Below are 22,483 nucleotides of genomic sequence, written 5' to 3'. Positions count from 1 at the left end.
TATATTTGGTTATAAGTTATATATATTCTGTAGTTGTCTAATTCTAAAGCAGACTGGTAAATTAACTGTCTCTATAGGACACGGTTTAAAACCACAAAATAGGCCAAAGCTCGTAATATGTTTTCCTGTTTCCTAAATCACTTGCATGACATTACACACATGAAAGAAAAACAAGATTATTGTCTTCCTACTTGCAGCTCACTTGTGATGTTGGTGTTTCAATAAACAGTAAGTTTGTAAATTTAATTTAAAATAACTGTTTGCATAAAAACAAAAACATGACATATGTATAGCTTCAATAGACTAAAATGAGCAATGATCCCTTTTTTTTTTTTAAATTTTAATGAAAACCTGCATTAACAGATTTTTTTATAGTTTTCCGCCTGATATATGTTATAACAATAGTTTTTTTCATAAATATATATATATATGTTACAGTGAATTTGTATAATCAGTGATTATGTAGAATCACTGTCCAGTTTAGGGATTACAGTAGACTCCACCTAATCGGATATCGGTTAAACGAATATATCGGCTATTGTAATATTATTTCAAAACACCGAACCATTTCCTATACATTTCAGTCAAATTACATCGGATAATCGAATATCGGTTTTTAGAATATATCGGCTAATTGGATAGGAATATTCTTGAAAAATGTGTGAAAACAATGTACAATCTAATATATTATATTTTTATTGACAGGAAATGAAGCCGGAAGTTGCGCTATTACGAAGTTTAAGAAAACTTCAGTACAGAAATGTTTCATTTTATTAATAAAAACGATCTTTTATAGTCAAATAAAACATATTTTTTCTTGTTGTCTTGTTTATATTATGAATCTGATATTATATTTTGCCTAAGATGTTTTTGTTATGTGTTTATCCAAATGTGATCGTTATGATTATCATTTACTTCACAAACAAGGACACGACAGAAATGATAAACTGTGCGTGATGATTATCAATGTTTATTAAATATGAATGATCCTCTTTCTCAACAATTTATTAAAATATATATAGAAGTCCCGTGTAAAAATAAGGAATCGTGTGTCAATAGCATATCCCAGGTGAAATAGAATTACGTAACGAGTACACACGTACGCCATTTTCCTAATTTACATAATATTCAGCTTTTTATTTTGAACCACGACAAATAAGATAGATGTATATTATAATCACTAAAATGTTTAGTATAATCACTAAAAATTTTAGTATAATCACTAAAATTTTTAGGGATTATGTATAATCACTAGAAAAAAACGTCAGGAATTATACATAATAACTGAAATGAAGAAATAGTTTTATTTATTAAGAAAATAAATAAAAGTCAAATAATTTATGCTATAAAATCATATTAAAACAGCATTACACTGTATAAACATCAACTGTAGAATGTTAAGCACAAAATATCAAAAATGATATGCTTCACATCTGTTTTTACCACAATATGCACATTTTAGAAAACATTTTCTTTCACATATCGAATCATATTTTATGACCTGCCTAAGAGAAATAAAGTGTTCATTGAAACCTCGCATACATTTTTGGCCAGGCGATATCCTTTATCAGACTTTTGGTGAACAATTATAATTATGTTTTTTGGGGATTCCCTTTCCCTTTTTACCCTATGGAATTGCTATGAAAATATTACACCGAAAGCCAGCTCCCTCTAAAATTTTGTTCTTATTGTCAATCTTTAGTGTTTCTATACATTTAGATGCGTAAGTTCTCTCTGTTTGAATTTCTTGTTCATATGAATAAAACAGATGCTCTATAATCTTCTTCGCCATTTGTTTAACATGTACCACAAATAACATGCTCTGAATTTATAAATAAAACAAAGATACCCATTTGACGCTGGCTTTTAATAAACAAATCATACATGTAAAGTTATCGCTAAATAAAAGTAAACAACTGAATATTGTCAGGAATTCAAATTTGCACAAATTCTTCAATATACTCTTTAGTGGTTGTCAATATTCTATAGTTGTGTGTGCTGTAACATCCTCTTATAATACTCGATGGAATTTCTTGAAAGTGATTTTTGTGTTAGAGAGTTATCATTTTTACTTAATTATTTTTTAGTGATTTTGAAAGTTTATTAATAAAGTTTTCAATTGTAAATTTCATATATAGATATAAGTAGATGTGGTATGAATCCCAATAAGAAAACCCTCCACCAAAGTCACAATTTGTAAAAGTAAACCATTATAGGTCAAAGTACAATCTTTTGAGCAGAACAATAGCTCACACCGAACAGCAACCTATGAAGGGCATTATAAATGTCTAGTGTTGAAACATTCAAAGGGTGAAATCAACGGTCTAATATAGAAACAAGAACAGAGAAACACTTAGATCCCTAACTGAGAACATGTGCAAACAAATGGAGCCAGTTTAAACAATTCGTTTAAATAGTTCATATTAACTTATTTAGTATGTTTTCAGCTCTAAGGTCGGGTTGTTGTCGCTTTGACACATTTCCCTATTTCCCTTCTCAATTTTTATATAAAATGATATGGAATTAAATAACTTTTGATTTTGAAAAAAATAATATTTAACCAAAAATAATATTTCTAATAACCTATGTCTTAGGTGAATAAACATGCCTATACCCAAAATATCTTTTTTTTCAATAAAAAGTAAAAAATGTGTTTAATTTTTGTTTATATCTTTACAATTCATAATGATTTTAAGCCCAAAATCTGCTGTTTTATCAAGTACACTAATATTTTAACAGTTAAATACTAATAGTATTGAATAGATATCTATTCGATTATTTTTGTTGGCGTTAAAGGAATAGGTAACATATAAAATGTTGGCATTCGAGGAAGCAACCGCTCAGTGATATTGTAAAATCACTGGTCATTTTCAGGGATTATATGTAATTACTAATGATTTTAGTGATTCTACATATTCCCTGAAAAATCAGGAATTCTATACAAATTCACTGTAACATATATACATATAATTCGTCTAAATATCAGCACTACAATGTTAGATCTGTAAATTTGCTTCCGCAAATTTTCTGTTCTTACGCCCGACGCGCTAGACCACTCGACCACCTATGCTCTAAAATAATAAACCTTCGGTGACCGGGTGTTACCTTTTATCGTAAATTTTATCTAGTGTCGTAACACAGTAAAAAGTAAAATCACAAAAATACTGAACTTAGAGGAAAATCAATTCAGAAAGTTCATAATCACATGACAAAATCAAATAACAAAACGAAACGAAAACGAATGGACAAGAACTGTCATATAAATGATATATAAGGCACGAAGATGGAATTTTTACAGATCAGCTGAACAATCTATCTTAGAGGATCTTACAAATTTATGTAAAAGGTTTTATCATGTCTAGAACCATAGAAAAAAATTGAAATAACATTTTATTGCATATAAGTAAATAACCATCCCTGATAAATAATCATTCAATTATTCCCCCTTTTTCAACCTGTGTACAAGCTATAGTAGCCATGTAACACCAAATTTCCACAATATTCTACAGAAGCACCAAATAAAAAAATAATGGTGCTCTGAAATACCCAAGATATATGTTTATGACCCAGAAATGTTTACTCTCGGGGAGGGGGGCACTTCTAATGTAATGAGTGGTAAGGATGAGCTGCTGGAACAGGTCACTATTTCATGCTTCATGATATATGAAAAGGGGGAGAAATTCAAATTAAGTATATTAATAGGTTGATATTATCACTTGCTGGATTATAATTACAACAAGAACTATCTTTGAAAAAAGATATCCGACGTATTTAAATTTGAGTATATGTTTAAAATAGCATTTCGATAACCTTCAGAAGCACAATGTCTTAAGGATGCAGGACCTCTTTAATAAAATCTCCATCTGAATGTAACTACAAGGAATTATTTACTAAGTCTGGTTATATAATGGCAATAATATATAAGAATATTGTGCTGACACCTAAAAATTTTATTTGTCAAAAAAAAAACCAGTGCAAATAACAATAAACAAATATACATTTACTACTGTTTACATTAAACTTAATTCAATGACATGGTTAACAAAGCTAGAAACTATTGGTAGTATAAGTAGTATCTTTCTGTTTTACATTCACCAAAACCCCGCGTAAATCTCAATGCGTAGGTGCGTTCTAAAAGTCATGTAAATGCGTACAACAAAGTTTACATTAAAAATCATATAATTGTCCCGAATAAACAGCTGTCATGGCCTGGATGCAAAGAGCTATTGGAGAAACAATTATTTTAATAAAAAAATATAAATCTTTGTAAGATCTAGTTCCAATATTTATAGTTTTTCACTTGCTTTCCATATCGATATAATTTTCTAGACTTTTTTTCAAACACAACCAAATCACCCACCATGACAGAATTTTGTCCAATCACAGAAAGGATTTTTGAGCATGCGTATTCTGTTGCCATAGTTAAGCGTCCTTAAGTTCAAAGTGCACAAACCGAAACTATACCGACTACGTCGGAAAAAGGGCCGTTGCTATAATGATTCAATTGTAATTACAGCCCCTCTGGTCATGTTATAACTGGGAATCTAAACATAATTCAACATGGAAATCTCCGAAAGGTGATTTATCATGGTCCTAAGTTTAGGGAACTCCAACAAATCAATTGAAACCATAACTTCTAAATAATTATGGATTCCATTGAGGACTACGCCAGAGCAGAGCATGGGATAAGCAAAAAGAAGTTGAACTGGATACTTTGACAGAATGGGTTAAAACTATCAAGTCTCTAATAAAACGTCGCATTCGCAAGTTGAAAAACTGTGTGAACGATCGACCAAAGTCCGTTTTCAAGGACAAAGAGGCCATGAAATGTCTATCATCTCTTCATGATAAGTATGTTGTTGTTCCTGCGGACAAAGCTTCAAATAATATTGTCTTTGTATGTAAATCGTATTACTACGAATGTCTTATAAAATAATTGGATATAAAGAAGCACTCAGATAATCCCACATACAAAGACATATCATTTGACAAGAATGAGATTTTAGCAAATCATAAGTTCTCATGGCTTCAATAAACGTAGCATTGAACACCAAATCAATGTTTGTATTGGATACCAAAGCTTCATAAAATTCCGTACAACCAACGGTATGTTGCTGGCTCATCTTCATGTTCCACTTACGAATTGTCCATTTCATTGACTAAAATTATGTCCGCAGTGAAAGAGTGTCTTCAGAAATACTGTGAAACTGTTTACTCGCGTAGTGGTATTCTTAAAAATTCTAAAGAACTTCTAGACAATTTTAAATCTCGGTCTTTTTCTGAAATTAGTTCTATCAAAACTTTAGATCCTTCAACCTTGTATACAACCATTCCCCATGTGAAATTGAAAAAACCTCTAAAAGAAATAATCCACAATGCTTTTCATCATAAAAATGGTAGCATATGCTATAAATTTCACACTTTGGGATACCATAAGGCATATTTTGTTAATAAGGAACAAAAGGGTAAAACATACTACACAGAGGAACAAGTGATCAGTATGCTGGAGTTTCTTATTGACAACATATTTGTTGAATTTGGAGGTAGACTTTTTCAACAAATTTTCGGCATTCCTATGGGAACGAACTGTGCGCCTCTCCTTGCCGACCTCTTCTTATTTTCATATGAATCGGAGTTCCTTCAGACGCTTGTCAGAAACAAGAAGATCAAAGAAGCCAGGTTATTTAATTTTACTTTCAGATATATTGATGATGTTCTTTCCATTTTAAAACAATCCGAACTTTTTCTGATTGGGATCCATTAATATACCCACCAGAACTAGAAAGTAAAGAGACCACAGACACGGCTTCCTCCGCCTCATTTTTAGACTTATACCTCGAATTTGACATACACAGTCATCTCAGTACCAGAATCTATGACAAACGAGACGATTTTAATTTTGAAATTATCAATTTCCCCCACCTTAGTAGTAATATACCAACTTCACCTGCATATGGAATATACATTTCCCAACTTATTAGGTATTCAAGAGCTTGCAGCTCCTATCCAGACTTTGTAAAACTTCACCAGTGTCTGAGCAGAAAGTTGATGAACCAGGGGCATGTCAAAGAACGTCTCGTCCTTTTTGTTTTTGAAAAAAAGGTTCATCGGAAGATTCCCAGAACTTGTTGATAAATATTCCGTATCAACTTCACAAATGATACAAGATGGTCTTGAAGTATAGATTTTGCATACTAACGTTGGTTATCATCTTGATAACGTGTTATAGTATTCTTTTATTTGTCTTTATCAATATTACTTGTACTGTTAAGTAAGTTTTTTTAGATATTCTTTTGAAGTGACTCTGTGGTTATGTAAAACATCATACTTTGAACGAAAAAAATATTTCATTTATTAATATTACTTTTACTTATGGATCTTGACATACTATGAATGACAAAACTATTTTATTCAATTATACTACTTTTTTCTGTTAAGTCTGGTTTTTTTTATGATATACATTTGACGTGAAACTGTACTTATGTATCCCGTCATACTTTGAACCACACAATTATTTTATTTATTATTAATACTTTATGTTCAGTCTGTTTTTTGTTATATCTACTTTACGTGACTCTGCATGTATGTATGCCGTCATACTTTGAACGACAAAATTATTTTTTGTTCTACCTGTGCGAATTTTAAACGCACAATTTTACACCAGTACTGAAAACTTTCTATCCTTCACGGGTAGACTTTACATAGATAAATTAAGTCGTTAAGAAAAGCAAAATGAGTATGTTAAATTTGATGTATGCCTTTTTGTGCTTCTTCGTTACATTTGTTGTTTTTATGGTGTTATTAAGATGATAACACAATATTGACTGCTGTACCCCTATTTTTGACATTTTTACTGATTGAGTATGTTTGTTTTGTTCATACATCGTTGACAATGTAATGGAATTTGACGCGACTGTCATACAAGTGAGAGGTTTAGTTAGCTATAAAACCAGGTTCAATCCACCATTTTTTACATTAGAAAATGCCTGTACCAAGTCAGGAATATGACAGTTGTTATCCATTCGTTTGATGTGTTTGGACTTTTGATTTTGCCTTTTGATTTTTGATTTTCCTTTTTGAATTTTCCTCGGAGTATTTTTTATGTTTTTACTTTTTAAAACTTCCTAAGGTTAAACTTATACTAAAATTCTGTACTACTCCTTCCTTCACTGATGGTCTTCCTCGGAATCAATTAGCCATATATCCATGGGTATGTATACTGGTAAAATTCCAAAGTTGTGTCTGTATGAGATGAAAAATAGACTCTGAGATCATAACTGGGAACCAGATTGTAAACGAAACAAAATATCTAAGAATATTAAATATCTGCACAAAAGAGCATGATTTAAATCTTACTGAATTCTAAGGTTTTTTCGTTGAATCTATGCATCTAGGAGTGCAACCTATAATCTAGCATCAAGCATGTGAACTTGGTTTAAGCTATTTAAGTAGTTTCTTCAGAATGTTTTTAGACAACGTATACTGGAATATTGAGTCAACTGTGTTATAATGCATGTACTGTACATGTGAATATTTATAAAGAGGGGACAGTGTATTCGTAGGCATCGTAGGAACAGGTCTATGAAAATATTTGCAACAGCCGATGAATGAGCTAAATATGTATCATATCTATGAATTTGAAATACTCGTATTTTTATTTTCTATTTATAATAAATGCACTCTATACAATGGAATAAGCTGCATGTATATTAATCTATATTTTACAGAAAACAGCTTGGCAGAACATCATGGAATACACTCTACTGTGCAACTTCATACTGATGTTATTTGTGTTATGCAGTTACTTTTTATATGCAAAGGGGATTGAATACTCGTGTAAAGAAAATTTAAAAAGAGGAGAGCTCTTTGTTGATTGTTCAAACAAGGGTTTAGTTAACTTAATATTTTCTGGTATTCCACAAGTGCCATCGAACGCGTTTTCTCTGAACTTGCAACACAACAGTATTTATATAATAAGGAATAAAGATTTAAGACATATGACAAATCTTACAGTGCTGGATTTATCCTACAACAGGCTATCTTATATATCTGGAGATGCTTTTGATGGACTCGAGAAACTGCAGCAACTCAGACTCAATAATAACGAGCTGGATTACAGGCATTATGAAACCACCAGTAGTTTTCAGCCACTGAAATCACTGAAACTACTTTCAATTGAAAACAATGCACATTTATCTTATTTTCCAGAAGAAGCAGTTGCATATTTAACAAACCTGGAAATTTTTAAGGTGGATTTACCAAAATCTGCATCAATTTCTATGCTACTAAATTTAGGAAAAGAGTACCGTAACCTTACTCACCTGTATTCACTCTATTTATATGGTGAAGGTAATGAATACCTATATTTAACTATGAACTGCTTTCAATATACACCTAACTTAACACATTTATACATCTTCCATTTTCAATCTGTTATAATTAATAATTTTACAATTTCAAAACTAGATAACTTAAAATTGTTACAAATTGATTATCATCATGGTCCTCAATTTGGTGAAGAAAGTTTTGAACACCAACAACTTGGTCCTAATTTTATTCATGAACTATATTTTTCACCCATTGAAATTCTTATAATACAAAATTTCTTGCCTGATGATTACAAACGTGAATTATTTTTATACTGTGTATGGGACATATTGAATGAATGTTTGAGCAGATCTGTTCGTCAATTACATTTAACAAATATCTTGGATTTAAACAAAATGTGTGTTCCTACACAATCAGTATTTCATGCACCAACAAGTCTTCAAATTCTTAATTTGACAGGGAATAACTTAACTTGGATATCTTTAAATATTTCCTCTGTTGTAACACTAGATTTAAAACATAACAGACTAAGACATCACTTGGAAAACAATAGTTATTTGATAACCCAAACAAGTAAACTTGAAAACATATATCTGTCCCATAATCAAATATACCAGCTCAATACAGACATATTTAAAGGTCAGCCTTATCTTAAACATATTGATTTAAGTTTTAATAGTCTTTCAAATATCAGTTTTGATCCTTCTAATTTAGAAAACTTACAAATTTTAAATCTCACAAACAACAAAATTGAATTCTTTAATGGAATCTTCATGAAAAATCTTGATATACTTCTTAAGAAAAACAACAAAACAAAAATTGATCTTTGTAACAACCCACTTATATGCACATGCTACACAGTTTCATCTTTAAAATGGATGTTGCAAACTCGGCAACATTTTATAAATTTTTCTCAATACCAATGCACTTATGAAAATGGAACCAGATCAAAAGCCAATTCATTTGAAAAAGTTATAATGTATCTTGAACAAGAGTGTTTTAAACTCAAACCAAACACAAAGCATACTTTTAAGTTGACCCTAAGTGTGTCATTGACTGTTTTTGGCATTATCACAGCTATGATCCTTTCCTCAGCTGTAGTTATCTATAAAAGATGGAAACTCCGTTATCTGTACTATACAGCTAAAATGAAATATACTTCTATACAGAATAAGGATGATGACTTGAGTGAATATGATTATGATGCATTCATATCGTACTCTGATGAAGATCGAATGTTCGTTATTAATGATTGCATCAAAAATCTGGAACAAGACAGAAACTTAAAGCTGTGTATTCATGAAAGAGATTTCATGCCAGGTCACGATATAACAAACAACATTATACGAGCAATCCAAACCAGTCGTAAAACAATATGTATCATAACTAGATCTTTTTTAAAGTCTGATTTTTGTATGTTTGAGCTAAATATGGCAAAAATGGAAAGTACTCATTCCAGAAACGGGAAAAACATCCTTGTTCTTGTGTTCAATGAGAAATTATCATCGAAAGATTTGCCTCTCCATTTGTATGAACATATTCAGAAACAGTCATATATTCAATATCAAAACAACGAAATAGCCAATGCATTTTTCTGGGAAAAAATCAATGACGCTATTTATGCATAATTCTTGGACAAACATGTACTCATGAATGTATTTTCGAAATACAAAATGTAAAAAAAATACTAATCTTCAAAGTAAATAAATCTAAATATTCATAGTGGAAAAATATGAATGACTAAAAAACAGTAAAGGTCAAAAGATATGAAAAAGTGAATTGTATCTGCACTAACTGACATAGAAAAGAAAAAAATAGAAGGAATTAGCAAAGTTTAAAGCACTTAACCTCAAGTATATTCAAGGAGCGTAACTATGAAATAATTGACACTTATCACTTACGGTTAAACTGAATGTTTCCTGGTTCTACATTATGATGTTGTTTGTTGGTTTTCAATTAAAATAACCAACATTGTTTGAACTTTTTATTATTTTGTAGATGTTTTTTTTACTTATCCTTGACTTGATTACTTGGAAAGTCTACACCCTAACAATCATTGTTGGGGGTTGTGGACCTGGAACTGCATGACAGACCTTTTGACCTTTTGATGTCTTTAATCTTATAATATTTTTTTTTATTATGATAATCTTCATAATCTTTTATTGCAATCTTTCCATAGACTAGTTTTATTCTGTTTTATTATTCAGTATTTTATCATACGATTATTAACTTTGATGATGTTGATACTATTAGTTACATAGTGTGCTAGTGACCTAATACGGTATATATGGGGTCAGTAAATTTCATATAGGGTGAGAGCGAAGCTCGAATCCCCATATGGAATTTACTGACCCCAAATATACCGTATTACGTCACTAGCACACTATGTTACGAATTTATCTTACCGACTATCTTAACGTAGGAAGTCTACGTATGCTGTTAGCATTAAGAAACTATTTCCATTAATCCTACCAAAAACAGATGCCAACAAAACCAACTTGTTAGATTTAAATATGTTTTATGAATTTATTTCAATCTTAATCATCAATTTTTTCCTCTGTTGAAACCTTTAAGAGTTTTTCTCAGTACCGTTTTGTTTTTATAAAGGGACCTACTACCATTACTTACCGTGTATGAAATAAGCCCCACCTCCCTTCTAACCTAATATCAAATATACACGGTCTTCAAGCGGACGCTTTTAACCAATCATATTCCTAGAAATGTATAGGAGGTAAGATAAAATGATTTATCAACCCCAGATATATGATATTAACCGAGACAACGTCTGAGGGTGAATATTATATCTGTGGGGATTGATAAATCATTGTATCAACTAAAATTAACAGTAAACAATTGTTTTCATATATGACTTTCTTTCCACCTTCAGTTTTCGAGTATTTTATCAAAATACTTTTAAATGGGCTCCCTGTTTATATACTAAATATTTCATCTGCTTTTGCGGTTGCAAAAATTTTCAAAACAAACAGACCTTTTTATAATATCATCAACCTACATCATTGGCGTTGCCGTGGAATATTTATAATAGTTACACGGACGCTGTTCTTAATCTGCTATTAATCCCTCATGGTTTTTGTAATGTTTTATCATAGAGGATTTCATATGTTAATCCAATAAGAAAACAGAAAATTTATAGTCATGTGATAAAATGTTACATTATGCTTGATGTTTATTATTGTTTTGTTTGTTGTCTTGTTTTTTGTTATCTAGTATACTTGTATTTCTTTGCAAATCATAAAAAAGAAGATGTGGTATGATTGCCAATGAGACACCTCTCCACAAGAGACCAAAATCACTCAGAAAGTTTACGACTATAGGCCATCGTACTTTTTAATGTATATTATTTTGATTTATTTTATCATATACTAAGGTGCTTACCTATCTTTGTCCACTGATATAAAATTTGACATTAATTGTACAGACAGCTGTTTCTTGTTGAAAACCTGATTTCTGTGTCATCAGGTTGCTGTTTCATTGACATTATCCCCACATCTTCTAAATTGAAAGTTGGCACTTAAATAAAACGACACAAAAAATTAATTATGAAAATAAATGAAATGCTTAATTAAGATACAAATTGTTAACGTTAAATATAACTCTTTTTTTTATATATAAAAGCAGAGTTTTGAAATAGTACATACCACTATAAGATGTTAGTTTAGTTCCATTTTGAGAAAATTAGTTAAAAACATCGCAAATGTATTATTTGCTTGCAAGTCACAATATGCTTTTTAACTAAGCATAAACCAAAAAAAAATATCGTTTGTAATAAAATATTTGTATAAAAATATGAAAAGTAAAATCACAAAAATACTGAACTCAGAGGAAAATCAGTTCAGAAAGTCCATAATTACATGGCAAAATCAAATAACAAAACCCATCAAAAATAAATGGACGGGAACTGTCATATTCCTGACTTGGTACAGGCATTTTCAAATGTCGAAAATGGTGAATTAAACCTGGTTTTATAGCGCTAACCCTCTCACTTTGACGGCAGTCTCATCAAATTCCGTTATATTTACAATGATGCGTTAACTAAACGGACACAATAAATTAAATAAGTCAAAATATGGATACAGTAGTCATCATCGTGTAACAATTTTAAAGGGAACAATTTAACAGAACACAAAAACATCTATCTACAAACACATTCATTGATTTGCGCGTCTGACGTCAGAAAATTTTAAACGTCACATATATTTGTCGTTCAATGTACATATTAACAATTTAAAAATTTCACATAGGCAATGTTAGCATACAGGGTTAAAAATCAAAAGTATGTAAGAATAATTTTTAGAAATAGACCTAGATCTTAAATAGTCCAAAAGTTATATAGAATTTATAAGAATCCACAGACGCGATTGAATGTGGATTCATATAATACGCGATTGAATGATTTGTGGTTCAACGTATTTTGTAATTCATTATAGAAGTGTATCATAATGACATAAAATAGAACAATATCATACTGACGGGATCTTTTAAAGTACAGAGTCACGTTATTGTATAAGAACCAAAGAAATACAAAAAGTCTTATACACAATACACACCACCAAAAAATGAAAGACAATACAAACACATTGACGGGATGTATACGTTCGGAGCCACGTTAAACGGATATCACATAAAACAATTCAACAAAAAAAAGTAATATTAATAAGGGAACAAAGACAAATGAAAGAACATTAAAACACGTCGTTAAGATGATAAACAACATCAGTACGCAGAATATATACACCAATACCATCATGACCTATATCACTTGAGTGTAAAATTGAAAATGATAATGATAAAAAAGATAAAAGGAAAATTGGAGAAAATAGCAATTATACTACTTATTAAATCAATATTAGTAGCAATATATCAACTTCACCTGCATATTCGATATTCAAGAGCTTGCAGCTCCTTATCAGACTTTGTAAAACGTCGCCAGTGTCTGAGTAGAAAGTTGATGAACCACGGTTGGGTCAAAGAACGTCACGTCCTTTTTCTAAAAATGAAAAACATGAGATTGTAAACGAGAAACTCCCAGTCATTTGAAGAAACATTAATCAACATAAACTTTTTAAAACTGAAAATTTACACTTTTTATGTAATCTCCCAGATTATTGGGTCACATTTAAGATGTTTTAAGGGTATTGAAATCTTTAAATAGGTAATATTTTCTTGCAGTCAGTTTATAATCAATGAATACAACATATTAAAATTGGGAAAAAAATGGTGGGACAATTCTTAAGTTATTGCCCTTAAATAATAAGAACCATAACACTTAAACGACAAAAGTGAAAAATATCATTATCAATATTGACCTCATTTTGTCCTCAGTAACAACATACTTTAATATTAAAAATTTGTAAGGGTTCCGCGGAACCCAGTGTCTCGCCTATTTTTGCTGTAAATTGCAGGCTCAACAACAATGAGGAAAAAAATCAATAAAAATATTCCTCTTGTTACTATTTTATGATTGTAAGAAAATCTAAGTCCATTTAAAAGTAAATTACAGAAAAAACGGAGTAATCTTTTTACAAACTTTACTTCTGGATACAATATTATGATCACAAATAAGCTTCTGTCCAAGTTTGGTACAAACCCAGGATAGTTTAAGAAAGTTATTAAATTTTTTAAAAATTTAACCACAAGGTGAATGTAATAGTTCCCTGGAGAAAAACTAAGTCCATTTAAAAGTAAAATATGGAAAAAATGGATTTATTTATTTACAAAATTTACTTCTGGATACTATCTTATGATCATAAACAAGCTTCTGTCCAAGTTTGGTACAAACCCAGGATAGTTTAAGAAAGTTCTAAAACCTTTAACCACAGAGTGAATGTAATGTTTCCCCTCAGAAAAAACTAAGTCCATTTATAAGTAAAATATGGAAAAAATGGAATTTTATTTTTTCAAAATTTACTTTTGGATATTATCTTATGATCATAAGCAAGCTTCTGTCCAAGTTTGGTACAAACCCAGGATAGTTTGAGAAAGTTATTAAAATTCTAAAAACTTTAAGCACAGAGTGAATGTTTTGTTTCCCCGCAGAAAAAACGAAGTCCATTTATAGTAAAATACGGAAAAAATGGAATTTTATTTTTACAAAATTTACTTCTGGATACTATCTTATGATCATAAACAAGCTTCTGTCAAAGTTTGGTAGAAATCCAGTATAGTTTAAGAAAGTTATTAAAATTTCAAAAACTTTAACCACAGAGTGAATATTTGTTGACGCCGCCGACGACGCCGACGACGACGGAATGTAGGATCGCTTAATCTCGCTTTTTCGACTTAAGTCGAAGGCTCGACAAAAATCATTTGGTGAACGGTTCTTAATATAACGCAATTACGTATACAAGGAAACGATATAATTAAAGTGTCTCATTCCAATCAATCAAGGACCAATATATAAATTCCCGAACGACAAACGAGAAACTTGAACTTGACCTCAATTTTGTCATCAGTAACACACTATATTAAAATTAAAATAGCATCGGTTGAATTGTTCCTAGTTTATTGAAATGAAACAATTGCCGCCTGACCTCCCAGACACCTGTCACCGACCATTTCCTAAAATTACATCAGAAAAAAACCAGTTCAAAATATTATACTAGTTCTACGTACTTTTCCCTATATTCTTTTTTATATTAATTTTTAGCACAACAAAGAGTTTATATCATAAACGTTCAATCGTTTTCCTGAATTAATAACAAATATACGGATTTATTGTGAAAATACAATTCAACCTGCAGGAATCCAATAAAAATTGGTACATGGATTTCATAAGAGGTTGCTGTTACGGGGCGCCGAATGGGACTCTTGTGGTTTTGTACTCAAAATTCAATTTTGTACGGACAAAAGTGACTTTTGTTCAACAAAAATGAGTTCAGTTTAACAAAATTTGTATCATACTACAAATTTGAAATTTTGTCATACAAAATTATCTACCAGCGGACAAAAGTCACTTTTGTCATGACAAAATTCATTTTTGTTACACAGACTTGACTTTTGTTACCTAATTTGAAAATTGAGCGACAAAAGTCAATTTTGTATTTAAATTAGTTTAGTTTGGTTACTGTGAACTAATTTGCATACAAAATCGACTTTTGTTACACAAAATTGACTTTTGTTACACAAAAATTACTTTTGTTACACAAAATTGACTTTTGTTACACAAAATTGACTTTTGTTACACAAAATTGACTTTTGTGAGACAAAATTGACAAAATTGACTTTTGTCTCAATAAAATTGACAAAATTGAATTTTGTCTCAACAAAATTGACAAAATTGAATTTTGTCTCAACAAAATTGACAAAATTGAATTTTGTCTCAACAAAATTGACAAAATTGAATTTTGTCTCAACAAAATTAACAAAATTGAATTTTGTCTCAACAAAATTAACAAAATTGAATTTTGTCTCAACAAAATTAACAAAATTGAATTTTGTCTCAACAAAATTAACAAAATTGAATTTTGTCTAATCAAAATTGATTTTTGTCTCACGAAAGTCAATTTTGTCTCACGAAAGTCAATTTTGTCTCACGAAAGTCAATTTTGTCTCATAAAAGTCAATTTTGTTGTTACAAAATTGAATTTTGTCATCACAAAAATGAATTTTGTCGTTACAAAATTGACTTTTGTCTCAACAAAATTGACAAAATTGACTTTTGTCTCAACAAAATTGACAAAATTGACTTTTGTCTCAACAAAATTGACAAAATTGACTTTTGTCTCAACAAAATTAACAAAATTGACTTTTGTCTCAACAAAATTGACAAAATTGACTTTTGTCTCAACAAAATTAACAAAATTGACTTTTGTCTCAACAAAAATGACAAAATTGAATTTTGTCTCAACAAAAATGACAAAATTGAATTTTGTCTCAACAAAAATGACAAAATTGAATTTTGTCTCACAAAAGTCAATTTTGTCTCACAAAAGTCAATTTTGTCACACAAAAGTCAATTTTGTCTCACAAAAGTCAATTTTGTCTCACAAAAGTCAATTTTGTCTTACAAAATTGAATCTTACCGTACACAATTGACTTTTGTGATTTAATTTCCATATCAGGTAACAAAAGTCAATTTTGTATGCAAATATGTTTATATTTGCATACCTTTAAGACAAAATTGACTTTTGTCATGACAAATATGAATTTTGTCTACAAAAATGAATTTTGTCATGACAAAAATGAATTTTGTCTACACAAATGAATTTTGTCTACACAAATGAATTTTGTCATCACAAAATTGAAGTTCTCACAAAACAAGTCTGTAGCACATAGTTTTGTAAGACAAAAATGATTTTGTTATGACAGAATTGAATTTTGTACAAAACCACAAGAGTCCCATTCGGCGCCCCGTAGCTGTTGATATATATCAACATATTTTTAAAAAATCCTTAAATATTATTATTAAATAGTCCTTACATCTGTTTTAACTCTGCGTCTCTATTGAATGTGTTTTCAGAATCAGGTTTCCACCCTTCTTCTGTCATGCTTCAAGATATTGACTTAATATTCTGATATTTGTTATATAGCTTACACCATGAAAAGTTATCATATAGATCAAGTTAGCATTTTGTTCCAGGACATGAAGTCGTATAAGAATAACAAAATGAGTATGTTAAATTTAATGTATGCCTTTTTGTGCTTCATTTGTTACATTCGTTGTTTTTATAGTGATATTAAGATGATAACACAATAATGACTGCTGTACCCCTATTTTTGACATTTTTACTCTTTGAGTATGTTTGTTTTGTCCATGCATCGTTGACAATGTAATGGAATTTGATGCGACTGTCATACAAGTGAGAGGTTTAGCTAGCTATAAAACCAGGTTCAATCCACCATTTTCTACATTAGAAAATGCCTGTAACAAGTCAGGAATATGACAGTTGTTATCCATTCGTTTGATGTGTTTGGACTTTTGATTTTGCCTTTTGATTTTGGATTTTCCTTTTTGAATTTTCCTCGGATTTCAGTATTTTTGTGTTTTGACTTTTCACATTGATTTATATTCATAAATTTGGTCATATAGTTCTGTTATTTTTGTCCTTTTGAAACATACCCTAATCAATATTCTTATAGTATTGCATAGCAATCCATAGTCCCCTACCGGTTACAAATAAATTGTCCTGGGACAAAAGGCTAACTTGATTTATATGATAACTTGTCATGGTGTAAGCTATATAACAAATATCAAAATATTAAGTCAATATCTTGAAGCATGACAGAAGAAGGGTGGAAACCTGATTTTTAAAGTGAATTATCTAAGTCCAAGGGTAATAACTCTGCAAAAAAACATCTGACCGGAACAAAATCCGAACTTGGTCTTTAACTTGTAATGCTAAAACTATATACCAAATATCAAATCAATATCTTCAAGCTAACGGTAATAAAAGTGTGGAAAACTTAATATTTGCGTGTATTTTCAAGATTTTCTTTAAATGAGACATTTTTTTACCTTTTGGTCGATTAATACATGTATTAACCATCTCCAGCTTAGTTGTAAAATCAAAGGTCACATAAGTACAGATTCAATGTGGTCGAATTATTCACTTGCAGTTATCAGCGATGTTTCTGATCTTAATTTTGACAAAATTGACACAAATTGGCTGCTAGAGGTGAATTTGTATCTCACTATATCACTTACATTAAATATTGAACTCTCGCTGCTTTATATGCAATGTTACTACATTGAAGTTTTTATCAATACCAAGAAGGGTTGAACTACCAGATGAATTTTTAGAGAAATCACAGAGAGAAAAGGGAAGTTTTTTTTTAAATACAAAAAAACAAATTATGTATGAAATTTCCAATTTATTAAAACAAACAAAACTATTAAAAAGAATCTTCCAGAAAAAGGCAATAAAGAAAAATGCAAAGAATATATGCTTATCTTCCAAAAGAAAGACTCAAGTTTCCCTAAGTTTCCCTAAACGACTTAAGTACAGAATACTTGAACACAAGTATATTTGTGCAATAACAGTAGCTCACATAAACATTTGATAACTGTGATTTTTCACTTCCTATGTAATCTAACAACTTACATTGGGTTCCAATTGGGATATTGTTAAGGGCATATCAATCTTTAATCTTTTAAATATTTGTAATAGTCAATTTCATCAATGCTTTTAAAGCATTACTATGAAATACTCTAATATAATCAACATAATATGTACGTGTTACTCTGAAACATAGAGGTCCAAGTTAAAAGTAAAGTAGTCAATGTAAGGTATAACACAAAACAATACATGTGCTCCTTATCAAACAGGCAATGACAAAGACACAAACAAGAGGTTATTAAAATGACAGCAATCTGGGTTTATATTACATTTATTAGTTGCATTGTCATAGAAATGACTGGCCATAATCTGGAATAAAGATCCCAGTTACAGAATACCAGTCCAGTACCCACAAATGAAGTCTCTTAATAAATATACTACCTTTCACATGGGATATTGTACCGAGATGATGATCACATAAAGATGCTTAAATTTGTAGTTATCCAAAAGGTATTCTCTACACTTTCAACTTCTGTTAACTTTGTTACACCTAAACATTGATTCTACCTTCAAAGTGAAGTATTTAATGTAAGGTATAACACAAAACAATGTATGTCCTCCTTGTCAAACTGAAAAGAACAAATGAAGGACATGATTGTGGACAGGCACGCACAAGAGGTTATCAAAATGACAGCAATCCGGGTTTGTATTACATTGATAAGTGTAATTGCTTAAGGAATGAAAGACCATTACTCCCGAGTGCAAAAGTAAACATTTTTAATATAGAACTTAACATCAAGTTTGTCTTAAGAAACAACTTATTAAAATTTGAAGAGAAAAAAATTGAACAGTTCTCAAGTTATTACACTCAATAAGAATAAACTCATCATAGATACCAGGATTTAAATTTTATATTTACGCCAGAAGCGAGTTTCGTCAATAAATGACTCATCAGTGACGCTCGATGCAAAAAGATATTTAAAAGGCCAAGTAGATTACGTAGTTGAAGAGCATTGAGGACTAAAAATTCCTTAAAGTACAGCTAAGGTAATCTATTCCTGAGGTAGAAAAGCCTTAGTTTTTGAAAAAAATCAAAGTTTTGTCAAGTTAATTTATAATAATGAACATATCAATGACAACTCAAGTCAACACACAGAAGTGATTAGAACCAGAACTCCTGAAAGATCAATTTAAGTCTAAATTATCAAAATCAGCATTGACCTCATTTTGTCATTAGTTACAACCATTTAATGAATAGTTCATATTAATATATTGCATGGAGATGGCATAAGGGCTGTTCCATGCAATCATACATTGTACCCAGGAAAGGTACTTTATGAATTGGGTAACCATCTATAGAAGCAATTTAAAATTTCTCTTACAAGTCATGTTCTTTGTACAAAATAATTTAAACCCATATTTGTGATTTTCATTATCATTCCTGGTCTCCCAAGAGTCATCAGGTGCCTTTTTCCGATTAATCAAGAACCAAATAAGTTCCTAAACTACATATTAAGTTGAAAACATTTTGTCATCAGTAAGTTAACACAATATATTATTGCACAGAAACAATAAAATAGGCAAGAGATATTTTCAACTGGGATGTTTATACAAATTTTATATGAAACTGGGGTATAGAAATATGGTCACTTGGTCTTTTCCAGACCGGCAGTAAAACGCTTGCCGAAGTGGGGCGTCCGTTTGGCTGTGCGGGATGTATCAAGTTCGCAGTCACGTCCGGTCAGAAGGGGGCGTTAAATCCGATGCCTCGTGTAAAGAGAGTGCCACGCTCTTTGCACGTTAAGAACCCTTGCAACAACTCTTTTGAGGGGTCCGTAGGTGGCCTGTTGCAAGGCAAAATTTCTGTCCCTATCCAATATACCCTCCTTTTCCGGTGGCAGTCCAAATTTCTCCGACCATCATCCCAGATGGCCTATATTGTCTCAACCTACCTATTGTATTTATTGTGAACTTGTTCTCGTCCTGAATATGCATGAAATATTTGCCACTGGACGTTAAGCAACCAACAATCAATCATTTATAAAAGTGCGAGAAAAAATCCAAAACTATCAAATGTTATCAGTGACCAATGAAAAATGAGGTCAAGGTCACCTTACAATCTTTCCATACATTATTATTGTTTATTGTCATTTAGAATGTTATCCTGTATGTTTCTTTGTGTAAATAATGTGTATTTTGTTGTTTATTCCTGATTATATACACTAATGTGTGTTGTCCGAAACGAATTTATTTTGTATGTTTTATGTACCTTTCTTATGTCTGATGAATTTAAACATATATTGTAAAGACATCTGTTTCTTGATGAAAACCATGTTTTAACCAGATTGTTCTCTCGCCAGGTTGCTGTGTCATTGACATTATTACCCCAACATCTATTAAATTATTGGAATCATAAATGAAATTTTGGCACTTAAATTAATAAAAGACAAAATTTTCTTTATAAAAAAATGTCCTCTCTTAAACAGGTCAGGACCACTACCTTATATGGAAATGCATAAATTAGCATACTTATGTTCTCGCACATGTAATTGTTTATTTACATGTGACGCAATTTATTTTTACCTAGGTTTTTTAGTGCAGGACTACTACGTGTTTACAATCAACCAAGAACACGTGTTATTCACTGAAATACAACACATTTTTTCGTGCAATGCGGGATTCACAATTTCGCTTAGTTTTTCATTTTGTGTATCCTCATTTATAGTTCGTGATATAAAGTATTACTTCCATGCTCAGATTAACGAAGAATTGTTTCTATGCGAAGAAAAAAGGGTTTGAATTACCCGATATAAAGCCATTAACATGTTTGATGATGGCACAGAGATTTCATGTATTTGTCCACCAGACAGCAACGAAACAACAGCGAAAAATACACAACTACCCTTGAGACAAACTTACTAGTGTAAAGTAAGCCGTCGATAACATCCGGTGCTGATATTTACGAGTACAGCAATTTTCGTATAGATAATTGAAGGCAAATGTGTGATCCTTGAATTTTGTTTTCCTAAAAAAGGCGAAGAAATATTTACATACATGGCAGTGTTAAGAAAATCTATAAGTATTTATTTTTGTCACATTTCAGTATATGGGCCTTCCAAACTGTTCCCTTTGTTTTGAAGGTAGTGAAGTCAGGAACTGTAGTTTCGGTTTGTTCGTTTTTTAACGGGCTCGGACATTTGCCAAACTGAATAAAATCATTACAGCTGATTTCTTACACCTGCAAAGTAAAACTTTGGTTGGCTAGCTTTCTTTGTTTGTATAGTTGTGTATACAAGCTTTGAAAATAAGATTGACATCTTTAAACAATATATATATAGGCATAGTTTAACTTGTATATTTTATATTTTGTACAATATACAAACAAAGCAAGCAAGCTAACCAAATTAGGAAATAAGCTGTAATGATGTTACATGTATCCATATGTATGTGCGACAAGGTGGAGACTGATATGTTTTGTGAAAATTGCAGCGTTGGATCTATAAAAAAAGAAGATGTGGTATAATTGTCAATGAGACAGCTGTCCACAAAAGACCAAAATTACACAGAAATTAACATTTATAGATCACCGTACGGTCTTCAACAATGATCAAAACCCATACCGCATAGTCAGCTATAAAAGGCCGGTATGACAAAGTAAAACAATTCAAACGAGAAAACTCATGGTCTTAATTAAGTAAAAAAAATGAGCGAAAAACAAATATGTAACACATAAACAAACGGCAACCACTAAAATACAGGCTCCTATACAATATTTTTTTTTTGATGGGATAGATTTTTTCTGTTATATATTTAATTGGGCCGGTTTTTTTTGTGTGTTTTTTTTTTTTGTTTGGATTGTTTTACACAAGTAATTTTTGGGTAATTTATAGCTTACTTTTCAGCATTAAACCGATGGAGGCTTACGTTACTAAATTTTGTCTTTGTTGGAAAGATATCTCATTTGGCACTCATACCTTATCTCCTTATTTCTATATACAAAGCACGTTTTAGAAAAAAAATAATAGGTAATATGTCACCCACTATGATCCACTATTGGAGATTATGTCAACAGGACAGCAGCCGAACGATAAAATCTCTGAGGTATATTTTGTTATAAAATTAACAACAAACGGATATTA

At 30.8% G+C, this 22,483-nt stretch overlaps 1 protein-coding gene across 1 annotated transcript; it reads left to right on the top strand.

Annotated features, from left to right (window-relative positions):
* Positions 1-182: 182 nt before the first annotated feature.
* LOC134699069 (toll-like receptor 13) lies at positions 183-10,241 on the top strand. Its single transcript, XM_063560756.1, has 2 exons — positions 183-228; positions 7,728-10,241. Exon 2 carries the CDS (start codon positions 7,749-7,751, stop codon positions 9,954-9,956), a length of 2,208 nt encoding a protein of 735 aa, XP_063416826.1. The 5' UTR covers positions 183-228; positions 7,728-7,748; the 3' UTR covers positions 9,957-10,241.
* The last annotated feature ends 12,242 nt before the right edge of the window (positions 10,242-22,483 follow it).

The sequence above is a fragment of the Mytilus trossulus genome, unplaced genomic scaffold, assembly GCF_036588685.1.
Source record: "Mytilus trossulus isolate FHL-02 unplaced genomic scaffold, PNRI_Mtr1.1.1.hap1 h1tg000024l__unscaffolded, whole genome shotgun sequence".
Lineage (NCBI taxonomy): Eukaryota > Metazoa > Mollusca > Bivalvia > Mytilida > Mytilidae > Mytilus > Mytilus trossulus.
The sequence above is the reverse complement of the archived record's forward strand: the minus strand, read 5'-3'. Positions and strand labels throughout refer to the sequence as shown.